Source organism: Cyprinodon tularosa, unplaced genomic scaffold, assembly GCF_016077235.1.
Source record: "Cyprinodon tularosa strain WSP-4 unplaced genomic scaffold, ASM1607723v1 ctg164, whole genome shotgun sequence".
NCBI classification, from domain to species: domain Eukaryota; kingdom Metazoa; phylum Chordata; class Actinopteri; order Cyprinodontiformes; family Cyprinodontidae; genus Cyprinodon; species Cyprinodon tularosa.
The window spans coordinates 944,107-958,133 of record NW_024038475.1 but is presented as its reverse complement, the minus strand read 5'-3'; the positions used below and the strand labels follow the sequence as shown (position 1 = coordinate 958,133).

The 14,027-nt window shown below is 36.1% G+C and overlaps 1 protein-coding gene across 2 annotated transcripts in view; it reads left to right on the top strand.

The window, feature by feature from the left end:
• The first annotated feature begins 1,076 nt into the window (after positions 1–1,076).
• The window catches only part of polrmt (polymerase (RNA) mitochondrial (DNA directed)), a 78,934-nt gene continuing 65,983 nt past the window's right edge, over positions 1,077–14,027 (top strand). The window contains exons 1-4 of one of the 2 annotated variants that reach the window (XM_038280778.1): positions 1,129–1,264; positions 2,503–2,601; positions 2,817–3,649; positions 10,929–11,062. In XM_038280778.1, the coding sequence (XP_038136706.1) occupies positions 1,129–1,264; positions 2,503–2,601; positions 2,817–3,649; positions 10,929–11,062 (1,202 nt within the window). Of the gene's footprint in view, positions 1,265–2,502; positions 2,602–2,816; positions 3,650–10,928; positions 11,063–14,027 lie in introns of both variants that reach the window. The other variant, XM_038280780.1, reaches the window with a different exon arrangement.

Genomic DNA, 14,027 nt, shown 5'->3' with positions numbered 1-14,027 from the left:
TTGGTTTTGGTTTCTGTAAAATAAAGAATAAGATCGTAAAAAAAAATAAATAATAATAATTAAGAAAATGAGATAAATTTCTATGCTTTGGTGTTTGTGATGTAGGACTTGTGGTGCGGCTCCTTAAGACCCCTTGGTTTGAGAGAGATGGATGTGTCTTAGTGCCACTTTTCATCTTTGCTACAGAGCATCCCACCCTGTCATGGGATTTATTCTTTTATTTGTGGATAATGGAGTAAGGATCTCAGAGAATCCCATTAATTATATATTTCTAATCAAAACTATGTTTTTAGATTTATTTTCTAGGCTTAATTTTACTATATGAATGTCATTATTGGTTGTATTTGAAGCTGTCAATATTTTGCCGCTATTTATGTAAAATTAATAATAATCTTTATTATTGTTATTGCTACTGTTAAATATTTCTAATATTTTAATGACTTATTATTTAAGCGTTTTCTTCTATGTTTTGTTCCTGTTCCTCTTATTATTATCGTATTGTTGTTGTCATTATAAATCCTCATTATTAAATAGCTTCACAGTTGGAAAAGCCTATCCACATATAATATAATGTAATATTATGTCATATTATAAAATTTTATATGATATTATGTTATATTATTATACTAGTTTAATGTTATAATATGTTATTATAATATAATACAATACAATATAATATAATATATTATATTTTATTTCATTTTATATTATATTTTATTTTATATTATATTATATCATATTATCCACATACAAATGAGAATAGTTTTAGGCAGGCCTACAACTTTGTTCATCCGCAGACACATAAAAATGGACTGATAAAAAGTAAAACAATTAAATTAAAAGGAACTAACTAACTAACTAACTAACTAACTAACTAACTAACTAACTAACTAACTAACTAACTAACTAACTAACTAACTAACTAACTAACTAACTAACTAACTAACTAAATAAATAAATAAGGTCCTTTAAAAAGGAACTAGCGGCCTTCAGATTGCTGTTCGATGTTATCTGCGCTCTTCTCGTTAGACCTGGAATATAAAGCATTAGCTCTGCTCTTGATTAGCCAGGTCTGCTCTAAGATGGCCGCGTAGTGCAGTTGGAGTAACGCGGCTGTTACATGTCAACATGTCTCTCCTCAGAGTTTGCTCCACTTTAGGAAGGAGCCTTGGTCGGCGCAGTTTAGCGGACGCTCGCAGGTGTTTAGCGGAGCGCTGTCAGCTTTGTGTGTCGGTGAGAAGCGGAACAATCAGACGGATATCAGGTGAGCAGCAGCAGCAGGAGGGACCTCTGCTGCCTCTGGATGTAACAGTTTATCCTCTATGAAAAACTTCATTCTGTACAGTCGAGGCTTTTCGTGTCTGAAAACACTCTTATATCCAGGTTTTTACTTAAAACTTAATTATTTCAGCCAATATCTTTGTTAAATTCCCGACTCTCGACTGAACATTCCTTCCATGATGCATATCAGAAAGAGATAAAATCACCTATTTCTTAGAAAATGTACATAATTAACCACCTGCAGTCAGTGCTGTCGAGGCGGACATTACTAAGCGACCAGCTGTAACTTTAGTTGGTAAATAAAACGCCGATGATTAAGATCTCTAGTTTCTTCGTCCTTGGGCAAAACAGGCTGAGCCTCCATTTCTGCCTCATGTTTACAGCAGCGCGAGCTTCTCTAATTAGTCTGAGCATCAGAATATTGGTTTTAAATTTCAGTTTCTTCCCGTTTCTCTAGTTTATAGATGTGACAGAGGTCCTGGTCATAACGTGACAGTCTGTTATTGCAGATGTCTGTTGATCTTCATAAATTATTAAATTGGTTTAAAGTCAATAATTAGATCTTCCTGTCTGATGTTGCTTGCATCTATAGTCAAAACAGAACTTGGGAGGTTGTGACAAACAATATTTATTGTTTAAATATTAAAGAAGAGTGTATGAAATATTATAAATCAAGCTAATAGTGCTGCAAAGAGTGGCATTTTGGTGATTTTAATTAATTTATTTACTATTTGTGCATTTTGTGCTTTTTAAAATACAGTATGTGTTTTATCTGAAGCTTTAACCATAACTGTAGAGTTGCACAATAGTTGTCCTAGTTTCATTGTATGCATTATTGCAAATAGAGCCCTGCCTTGATGCAGGAGCAACTGGACTTTTATATTCTAAATAAATCAATTTACACTCAAGGTTGCAGTGGCATCTTTTGCCATGCCCATACAGTTTCTAGAGATTGTTATGAATAGAGCAAAAGCTCAAGGGGAGTTGGAGGGACTGAATGATAATGGAAAATATGGAAGAAAGGGAAGAAAAGGAGGAAGAGAGGAGAGAAGAGAGGGAAGAAAAATAATTCAAATACATGCTTTCCTAATCAGGCACACCCTAATTTAGAGTGAAAAACTTAACTTTTGGTTTTTGAGATTTAGAAAAATGTTTATATTTTATGGAGTTCGTGGTTGTCTTACTGATAGATGAACCTGACTGTTGTTTTTATTTTTTTAGGAACACCTTGGTACCTACAAAGAAGAAATGTTTCAACCGTTATCCCAAAATCCGAGGATGTAAAGAAACGTGTACATGAACAGTCTCAGTTGTTAGATGGTACGTTTGCTTAGATCGCATTTATCATTATGAATTCTCACTATAGGTCGGATAATCAGTTTCTATAGAAGTCCTCAACATGTATGTTGCAAGGCAAACTTATTTTTTTTTAAAGATAATGCATTACTAGTTAAACAACGTGCTAGTTTTCTAAGGTAAACACATTACTTTATTTGGACTAATTCGTTTTTGTTTTTCACTTTTCTTTTACATAGTCCTTGAAGCCAGGATCCAGCAACTTCAGTCCGACGTCGTTTTAGATGTCCAACATGCAAAAGTGCAATTCGTTAAAGCCCCCTCTTTTGAAGGGGGTGTTTCATCCGGAAGGACTGCAAAAGGATCCTCTAAGGACAAAAAGGACATTTCTAAATCTGGACAGATGGTTACGAAAGGGGCCTCTAAGTCTCAGCCCAGTCGCTGGATGGAAAAATTATCTCAGGAGAAGAAAAATAAACTTAAGAAACAGCAGGACGTCCAGCAAAAAATTGTTAAAGAGAAGCTCCCAGGGAAATCTAAAGGTAGCAAAAGCACCTTAATGCCAACTGGTACAACGCACAAAACAATATCTTCTGCAGCAAAGAAGAGCAGTGGGGGCACGAAGCTGTCAGAGGAAATGCGTGCCGCAGTGCCTTCAGTAGCTGCTGTCACTGCGACCGGCTCAGCAAAAGCAGCTCTGACACCTAAAACATTTAAGCAGAAACGGAAAGACTCAAAAAATAAGGGCTCTGATAAAGAAGCTTCAAAAACGACTGTCCCAGAGCACAAAGACAAAGACCTTGCTGAGGTTGAGGAGCTGGAAAAAAGACTCAACCAGCAAGTACAACATTGGACGTGTTTGAATAGCTCAGACAGCTTCCAAGAGAGCGGCGCGTGCAGCTCAAATGGGGACACCCAGTTCAGCATCCGCTCCTACCTGGAGGCATGTGTGTTTGTAGGGGATATTGAACGCTCGCAGAGTTTCCTGCTCAGTCAGCACAGAGTTATGAGTCGACGTAAACATCTGACCACAGATGTTTACAACATTATGATGAGAGTCTGGGCCAAAAAGGTAGGTGCCCCCTTCTGTTAATTGCTTTAAATTTAGGCATGTTACAACAAACCTCCTTAAGTTTAACTGGGGGTTTTATGTGGCGATAATACAAAGTAGAGCGGACATATCAAGAGGAAGGGATAGCGTACCTGTCCTTATCTGATTCCCTGCAGTGTGTTTAGGTGTAATATTGGACTATAACACATCAATATGCTCTTATCTAAGTCAATCCAGTACCTCTGGACATATGTACAGCATTTGTTTTCCCTGCTTGTGGGTGAAACTCAAGCCCCCTAAATAAGGACATATAAGTCCCTACTAATGGAGCTAAATTTTTCCCCATCCATCTCGCATTTAACTTTTAGAATCATCTCTTGTTAATTACGGAACATCATGTCTGTACGACGGAGAATTAGGGCCAGGCTAGAGAATTTTTTTTTTCCTTCTATTTCGAGAATAAAGTCGTAACATTATGTGAATAAAATAGTAACATTACAAGAATAAAGACATCATACCACAACCCGTTTGAGAAAGAAACACTGCATGAAAAGTGAGATTTTCGTCCCCGTAAACTCCCGCAGATCTGCCTGATTTTCGTCAGTTTCCGACAATTTGCAACCCGTGCTTGTCCGCGTTTGTCGTGCCACAAATTGTCGAAAACGTACCGTGACGTATGTGGAGAGCGATCAGCTGTACTAATGGCCCTAATTAGCATATGAATGCAGCAAACCCGCGCGGCTGGCCAGGTCTGGCTTGAATAACCTTCTCAGTATTGGCTGAAACCACTATTCTCAAACAAATGAAATCGCTCGTGATTGGCAGCAAAACCACATGTGGCCACGCCAGGCTTTAATTTTCTTACTGAGTATTGGACGGAACCACTTCTTTTTAAACAAGTAAAGTCGCTCGTGATTGGTTGGCATATATATATATATTTACATATATATATTTATTCATATATATATATTTATTCATTCATATATATATATATTCATATATTTATTCATTCATATATTTATTCATTCATGTATTTATTCATTCATATGCTGTGTATTTATGTTATCCTACACTACTACACAATTATTATGCTACCATCAAGGACATGAATGAATTTATACAGGAAATGAAGATTTGCCAGGAAGCTGTTTATGCAAAGAAAGAGCTTTATTAAAACACACACAACTATATACAACGCGTATCCAAACACATGCGTTTCTAAAAATTAAAACTCCGTGAACGGTCCGTTTGCTTCCTCGGGGTTGGAGGTAACAGGCAGCATTCCCTCCGAGGCAGGTCCGATGTGCAGACGCATACTGTGCGTGGCCTTGTACTTCGACATCGCTTCTAACCGGGACTGCAGCTTAACACAGAGTTCAGTGAGATCCGGCCTACGAAATGGCGGCGACCGTACAATCCATCCAGAGACACCGCCGACGACGCCATCTTCTTCGTCGGACATGAGGTCGACGGTGGCGGACTTCCAGAGTTCCACTTCCTCATCTGCTAGCACACTCTGCCTCGCCTTCAGCAGCTGAAAAAAAAAAACATGAATCAGCGCACTGCATATGGACACAACACATCTATCAATGCACCTGAAAAATAGTCACCAAATAAAGTCTTACCCTCTTTCTTCTGGCCCGACTCCGAGCAGATAGCCTGGCAGCCTCCGCACGCAGCGTGCTGGCTAGCAGCGTGTATCTGAAGCTCCTGCATACCGTCTCATAATACGTCTTACAGGCAGCTGGAAAACAATTAAATGAGAGTGGTATGAATAAAAAAAAATAATAAATCAAACGCAAGTCACAGTAACAAGGAAGGAGAAAACATTAAAACAAGTCACTTACACACAATGTCGTCTTTATCAACATCGTGCAAATCCGAGCAAATAGGAGGTCACCGCCTCATTGTGAGGCGACTGTAGTCTGTGAAAAAAAAAAAAAGTACAGCTATGGTCGGTATCCATCCGTATCCATGTCCTTTTACCGCAGAATGAAAGCATATTCTTTAAACCTTACCCCTGCTCCGGTTCATAGCGCCTGCAATTAGTCTCCGAGTTGTTAAGACGGCATAATGCTTCCTGTGAATCACAAAAAATACACTTTAATAAAGCTTTAGGCTAGGCTGCTTTTAGCTTACCTAGCTAGGCTAGGTTGTCTTTAGCTTGCCTAGTTAAGCTAGGCTGTTTTTAGCATAGCTACCAGTAATCGAACATATATTTACCGCTAGCGTGGCGTTGTGCACCCGTCTTCTCTTCCTCGAGTTCGTATATCCCGCAAAGTTGCTCGACTGCAGATAGGGTGGCCAGATGTCCGGCTTTAGGGCGGACAGTCCGGATTTTCATTGCACTGTCCGGCGTCCGGCGCTGCACCCAGCCGGACATGTATTTGTCCTCCTTTACCCCCAGATTCCACATACTCCGTCAGCGCTCCGCCCCGCTCACGTACGGAGTACTTGTCTGTCATGTAAATCAATGAGAGCTGTTCCACATCCTCCGCTCGTCACCGCCCACGTACGTCTTCTCCGTCCTTCACCGTCAAAATACGGAGCTGAGCTATTTTTTGCTCCCCTCCGGTCCGTCCAGATCAAGACCCGCTATTGCAATCGCACCAAACAGAAAAAAGAATGTAGAGAAGACCCGGTTTCTCAAATTAAGTTATAGTAAAAACAGATCGGTATCTAGAAATTAGAGCATAGTTTGTATATATTCCCAAAAACTAAGAGCAATTAATTAAATAATTGGATGCAGACTATTGGTGCTTCAACAGACCAGGAAGAAGTTGTGAGATTCTAGAGTGAATCTCACAACTTTAAAAGAAAATTCTTATTGCAGGAATGGATGAAGAGATGATGAGTTTGGAAGCAGAGAATAAACAGAGTTCATACAAACTATGTATGATCCTAGTTATCCCTGTTACAAAAATCCACAACAGAAAGAAAATATTTGGGCAGAAACTGAACATCTGCTGGATGATGATGGGGATTTTTTTAATATGTCAGATTAAATTAAGCGTTCACAGGTTTTATACAGGAATGAGGAACTCTAATTTAATGCTCTTTTAATGCTATTAGAAATAATTTTAATGCCATCAACAAGTATCATGTACACAAGTTATTAGTTTACATGAAATAAGGAGCTGTAAGCACAGTTCCATGACTCAAGTTTATATATATATATATATATATATATATATATATATATATATATATATAGATAGATAGATAGATAGATAGATAGATAGATAGATAGATAGATAGATAGATATGGATAGATAGAGAACATGGTGAAATCATCTTTACTCTCGACAGGCTGCAGCCATGTCATGAATTCCTCTTTTCCAGCCACTTTTTGCAGTTTGCATCGTCCTATTCTCTAGCTCTTTCTCGAGCTTCTTTTCCAAACAACTGCTTTATGATCAATTGCAGCAGTTCTGCGCAAATTAATTGTGTTAAAAAATGGTCACTTTTTAAACACCACAATGTATTAAATAAATACAAATGCTGGGAACCAATTCTTTTTTACATTTCTTTAATATTTTGTTCTATTCAGCTACACAAGCATCCTCTTTAAACTACTAAGAATTGTGCTATAAATGTGACTTTACCCGATTCTTATGTACACCTTAGTAATTTATTGATATGCCACACAATGTCCTCCTTTTTGGTGCTATAGAAATGGCCACCCTAACTGCAGAGCCGCCATCTTGTCCTCTATGGACTACAACCTGGAGTGCATCGAATTCTCCAGCTGAGTGCGGCGCTCATTCATGTCGGCAGTATGTTGGGCAAGCTGACGAGACAGTCCGCTGATAGCAATCAGCAGTTTCTTCTCGTCAGTCTGCGGGCTGGCCGAAAGTTGTGGACTAAGAGCAGTTGGAGGCGAGTTGAACGCGAGACGTCGTGCAGCCATTGTTCACGTAACAACAAAATACAAACACGGTAACTGGAGATGAAGATCTTCTGAGTATAGTAACACAAACATGTCTGCTAATATGCTGGTCTCGCGAGAAGTCGTAGTGCACAAAAGCTCACACGTGATTGGACGATGGGGCCGAAGGCTCATCAGGCTCCTCCAATCACATACGACGTCATTGTTATACGGAAGGACTCGCGAGAAGAGCTCGCGTCGCTCCATTCTGGAAGGTGGCGGTAATGCACCTATAAATTGTTTGCAATTGCAATTGTTTGTCTCCATAAGATTGAATTTGAGAAGGTGGACATTAGAGATAATAAATGCAACAACAAGTTTTTGAATCAATATTCTATAAATAATATGTACCCAGGAAGAACAAAAAGCACAGCTCTCTTACAAAATTTTAAGAAATCTATGATAGTCAAAATTAGGACAAATTATTTGAAATTCCCAATTCCTCCTAAATATAAAGAATTACAATTTAAAATAATAAATAACATATATCCTTCAAATGAGTTTTTAAGAGAGAGATTTAAGTTTAATGTTGAGAATTGTGGCTTTTGTACAACTCAATTGGAAACAACTAAACATCTTTTTTATGAATGTAAAGAAGTATTAAACTTATGGGATCAACTTCGAACCTTTCTGTCTTCTAAAACAATAAATTTAGATTTTATTTCCTGGCAAAACATTCAATTCGGTTTATCCATTAAAGAAAAAAAATTTGGAATTTTTAATCAATATTCTAATAATTGTAACAAAGTATTATATCCATAAATGTCGCTATGCAAAATGCTCCCTCTCAATCTCTGCTCTCAAAAATGAACTTTCCCTTTTCAAAAGATGTCTGAGAAAGATGCAGAATTTAAATGCAATTAAATTGTTTGAGTTAATTGAAGAATTTCAGTTGGTAGTCCCCACTGATTAATTTACTTTAACTACTATTATTATTTTATTTATTTTTATTTATTTTATTTTATTTTATACTTTGTTCCAGCCTGTGCATTTAATTTTATTTTTCAAAAGCAGGAGTTGTGATATTTCTTCTTGTATTGAAATATTTGTTATTGACTTGTTATTTGAGATTGTTATTGTTTTCTTATATATTCAATAACAAAAAAAAAAAAAAAAGTGGAAATCTAAAAAAAAAATTAACCATTACAGCCAACTGATTCTGATTAAAACTAATTTTTGAAGTAAATTATTTTGTGTATTTTTTTTACATAACATTTGCATACACAGTAATCTAGCGTACTTTAATTAAATAAATCAATTCAAGCTAAAATGTAAGAGTCTATAATTAGGCTATACTGAGCCTGATCTATTTCTACCATCTATTTGGGGGATATTTATTGCCACACTTTGGGCCACTTAAAACCAATTTAGCATGCTGACCTATGTCCTTATGACCACAGTGTACCAATCTTCTGATGGCTACTTCCAACAGGATAATGCGCCATGTTATAAAGTGAATCATCTCAGAATCATTTCTTGAAACTTTTCCACTTAAGTAATTGTGAATTGAGCATATTGACAGACAACATTTTATTTTTTATCTTAAATGCAAATTTAAAAAAAAATAATTACTGCTCTAAATGTATTGCTCTGTTAGCTAAAGATCTGTTTTGGTCTCTATACTTTAATTAAATAAATCAATTCAAGCTAAAATGTAAGAGGCTATACCTGATCTCTTTGTATCAGAGATTTTCTTACCCAGGGTTGCAGGGGGGGTTTTACCCCCCCCCCTGCAACCCTGGTTTGCATTTTGTATAGCTCACAGCATGTTCATTTACATGTTAAAGCCTCCCCTAGAATTCCATGGGGGGGAGGCATGGGGGGAACACTGCCTAAGAAATTCCACGTCAATTTCTGACAATTTACGGGAGTTTTCGTCGAAGCCTGCAAATTGCTGTAAACTGCCGCTAGCCTGAAGTTCCACGACAATCTACAGTGCCGTATATTGACGAAAATCCCACTTTTCATGCAGTGAAAGCTTCAAGCTCTGACCTGCATATAATGGCCGACTAGCAGCATCAAACAGTCCACTTTGACCTACTGCCCAATTTGATGCTGATATGCTAAATGATTTCCTTATTTGTCAAATCAGAGCCAACGTATAACTTCACATAATGCTCCACATTCCTCATTTTAGGGAAGAAAGTGCTTCTTGTAGGAGTTGTCATGAAATAAAACTTGTTTCACATAGTTTTAGGACTTTATTTTGTTAATATTACACCTTTATTCTCGTAATTTCACAACTTTATTCTCGGAATTTTACAACTTTATTCTCGGAATTTTAAGACTTTATTCTCGCAATTTTACGGCTTTATTCTTGTAATGTTATGACTTTATTCTCGTAATATTACGTCTATTCTTTTTGCGACTTTATTCTCGTAATATTCCGACGTTATTCTTGTATTTTACGACTTTATTCTCGCAATTTTACGACATTATTCTTGTAATTTTACAACTTTATTCTTGTAATTTTATGACTTTATTCTTGTAATTTTATGACTTTATTCTCGCAATTTTACAACTTTATTCTTGTAATTTTACGACTTTATTCTTGTAATTTTACGACTTAATTCTCGTAATTTTATGACCATTCTCGTTGCGACTTTATTCTCATAATATTCCGACTTTATTCTTGTAATTTCACGACTTTATTCTCGTAATTTTATGACTATTCTCGTTGTGACTTTATTCTCATAATATTCCGACTTTATTCTTGTAATTTTACGACTTTATTCTCACAATGTTATGATTTTATTCTAATAATTTTATGAACATTCTCGTTGCTACTTTATTCTCAAAATAGAAGGAAAAACATTCTCTATCCTGGCCCTAATACTCTGTCGTATGTCTGCCATTGTGCAATTTTTTTTTCCATTTCTTAACGTTAAATTTTGCTCCATCTTTTAAGTTCAGTGACCTCATTTTAGAGAAATTGTCAGAGTTTTACATTTTTATGTTAAAAATTATTCGCTAAGCACCCTAGGCCTTCAGAGAGCCCCTAAAGTGGACAAAAATTAGGAGGGGTACCAGAGTAAAGGGGGCTTGATGCACTCAGATGCTACACTTTTTTTTTATTGTAGAACATTTAGAAATTCTTGTATTGTTTTTATTCCACTTTGAAATGATGCATTCATTTCTGTCGGTCTAACAGACAAAATAAGAATTATACTTAAACTATGCAGTTGGGAAATCTTGAGAGATTAAGTTGTCAAAGCAAGTTAATTTCAGAATGACATCTTTCTAAAACAGTGTAAGTTGTGTATTCTTTGCACTGCATGCTTGGCCTTTGGATATTATATAAAGGCTTGTGTTGTAGTTTTCTTTAGCTTTAATATCACCTCAAACAGTACTGGCTATTTTTTTTTTCTTCAGGGCCTGTTGAATCAGATCGGCCGCATCTTCATACTGTTGGAAGAAGCTGGTCTGAAGCCAAACATCGGCTCCTACTCTGCTGCACTGGAGTGCATGGGTCGCAGTCCAAACTGCTCCCCAAAAGTGATTTCAAGGTACCTTTTAAAATGTGCAGATTTCTTTACAAAAACAGATCACAAAGGAATGCGTTTATCTTTTATAATTTTATTCATGATTTATTTTTTTTTTTACATTATTACCTCTATCCAAGTGGTTATATTCTTAGGAAAATTTGTACCTTTGTCTGTTAAAAGTTATGGACAGATTTTAATAAATTTTTTATGCGGCCTCATGCCAAAGAGCAATTAATTTAAATCGGGTAATTATTCAGATCATGTGTGAGTTTTAGCTATAGGTCATAATTTGGGGCAACATTTGCTGCTTGGTGGAGATCTGCCTCTTTGTATGACTTTTTAGGTCTGTAGAACTTTTGTCATCAACAAAGTAAGAATGATCTCCAGGTTGGTCAAAGTTTTAAAGAACAGATGGTTGTAGCAATACCAACTCTTTCCCCTAGAGGTCAGGCTGAGGGCATCTTTGCAATTTCCATTGTCATATTAAAATGAAATATTAATCTGTCTGAATTATTTGTTGTGGTAGCTTTTTATTTAAAATTAAGATTTACGTCAATCAGCCTGGTTATTACTAGGGCTGCAACTAATTATTATTTAGCAAAACAATTAATCTGTTGATTTTTATTTTTATTTTGAAGAATCTATTAATAATCAGAAAGCCAAAGGTTTCCTACAGAAGGTTTTTTTTTTTTACTAAATTAAACCAGGTGAAACCAGAGTATTTCCACTTGAGGAGTTCTGGATAGAGCATATTGACAGAAAAAGTTTTTTTTTATCTTTAATGCAAAATGTTTATATATTTTTTACAATTTTGACATGAATACATCTCTAAGCAGGTTGGTCTATCAGCTAAAGGCGTGTTTTATAGTCTTTATACTCCATTTAATAATAATTCAATTACTGAATTAGTTGAGGATTATTTCAATAATCGATTAAACTGATTAATTGTTTCAGCCCTAATTATTACATGCAATGACTATTTCACTTGGTGTTCAACCCATCTGTGAGGGACCAAACTTAAATAAGGACAAAAGGTGTTTCAAAATTGAAAAAAACTTTGATTTAATAATGTCAAAAATAAGTAACAAAGGCTCAAAAGGTAATACAAAATAGTTTAAATAATAAATATTAGCCCATCAGCTGAGGTCAACTAAACAGTAATCAATTCAAATAAAAAACTGACCTACTGATAAAGAACAGAGGCTCTTTAAAAAGGGATGGAATAACCTAACTTTCCACATGTGGGAAGCACAATTTAACAGAGAAGAAATAAAATATAAATATAAAACTAAAACATATTAAACATGTAATACAACTCTTTAACTTAACACAAATAATAAGTGAATATTAAGGTGATAAAATAACTAAGGTCAACTTAAACTAAATTCCCCCCTCAGTTCTTTGGGAAAGTGGTTTGTTCCTAACTTCCACCTCTAGCTGATCTGCATTTGCAGAACCTCAAAGAAAACAAGTGTGAGTTAAACCATTCCAAAATATTAACTAAGGTGTGCAACCATTAGAAAATATACATCTAAATGGAATTACAAACTAAATCTGAAACTAAATACGAACTATGAAATTACACAAACACTTTGTGGTGGAGGTAGAAGGGTCCTCCATACCATCCTTAATCTCTCTGATATGGCTCATGGCTTCTAGAGGGAAGCGTGGTAAGAAAAGGATCAATTGCCATTAAACAGCTGGTGTCTTCCAAGGCTTCATATTAGATTTTTTATTTTTTTCCTACACATAAGATTAGTCTTGTGTTATTGTGGCTGCAGGGTGTAGTTCCTCTGCAATTTATCTTAATGTATATTTATTATGTCTGCATAGAAGTAACAATAGAAACAAAATGTGGCAAATAATAAAACATGATTTGGAATAAAAGTAAAAAAGGTAGTTGGAAGAGCTAATCATAATTTTATTTTTTTTACACCACCGTGTGGCAGTTCCCCTGTGTTTTATCTTATAGTATTTCAACTGTTACATTAAACAACACTTGCTAAAAACAAACACAAAAAAATCTAATTATGAACCAAGACCTACAAAAAATGCAAAAAGGTTTTGATTAGAAAAAGCCTTAATATTACATTTGTTTATTTGTTTATTTATTATTAGGATCCCCATTAGCTGTGCTTTACACCCAGCTACTCTTCCTGGGGTCTGCATCATTAAAATACAGTATATAATGTAAATTCATGGACATGTTTGAAAGATGACAAATATAATATACATATCAATAAGACTGAACATTCATCTGTTTCATCCTCTTTTTTTATTTTTTTTAAAGCTGTATTAACTTTTAGGCAGTTTCATGTTTAACACATTAAATGTGATGGACAAAAAAGAAGTCTGCCAACTGTTCAACTTTGGTAAAGTTGTCCCTTAATTGAGCCTCATTTTATTGAAACATAAACCTCCTTTGGATTATTTGCATAAAATTCTTTAAAGTCGTAGGGAAGCGGCTGTTCCAACTCTGTTCCGAACTCTCTCGAGTGGTGCCCGACTTTTCATTAATTTAATAAAATGAATGTGATTGGTTGATTATCAAGAGGGAGGGATTGTTGCGGCAGAAGGTTCGCAAGCAAGTTTGATTGTCCACGGTTTCTCGGAAGCATCTTGCTAACCAGTTAGCAACTTAGTGCTAGTAGGTTCTCAATGGCAAATTACATTGGGACCAAGTAGCACTAAAATTGTGACTTAGAACAGACACTGTCAAGGAACGCTATGGACAGAAACATGCAAGAGGAGGAATGTTTTGTGTCGGAGGTCTTGTATGAGTCTCCTCCGTCATACATTTTTTATTTAGAGGAGGAAAGCGGGGACAAAGTTGTTGTGGAAGAGGTCACCAGGTCAGCAGAAGCTTGGTTTGGTGTAGAAGGCTTCCAGTCGTACATGTTTGAGCCCTTGCTTCGCAACACTGCCAGTTCTGTTAGCTCTATGCCTGCTGAAGACACAGACGTCCATCCCTGTTAACACTTGGATG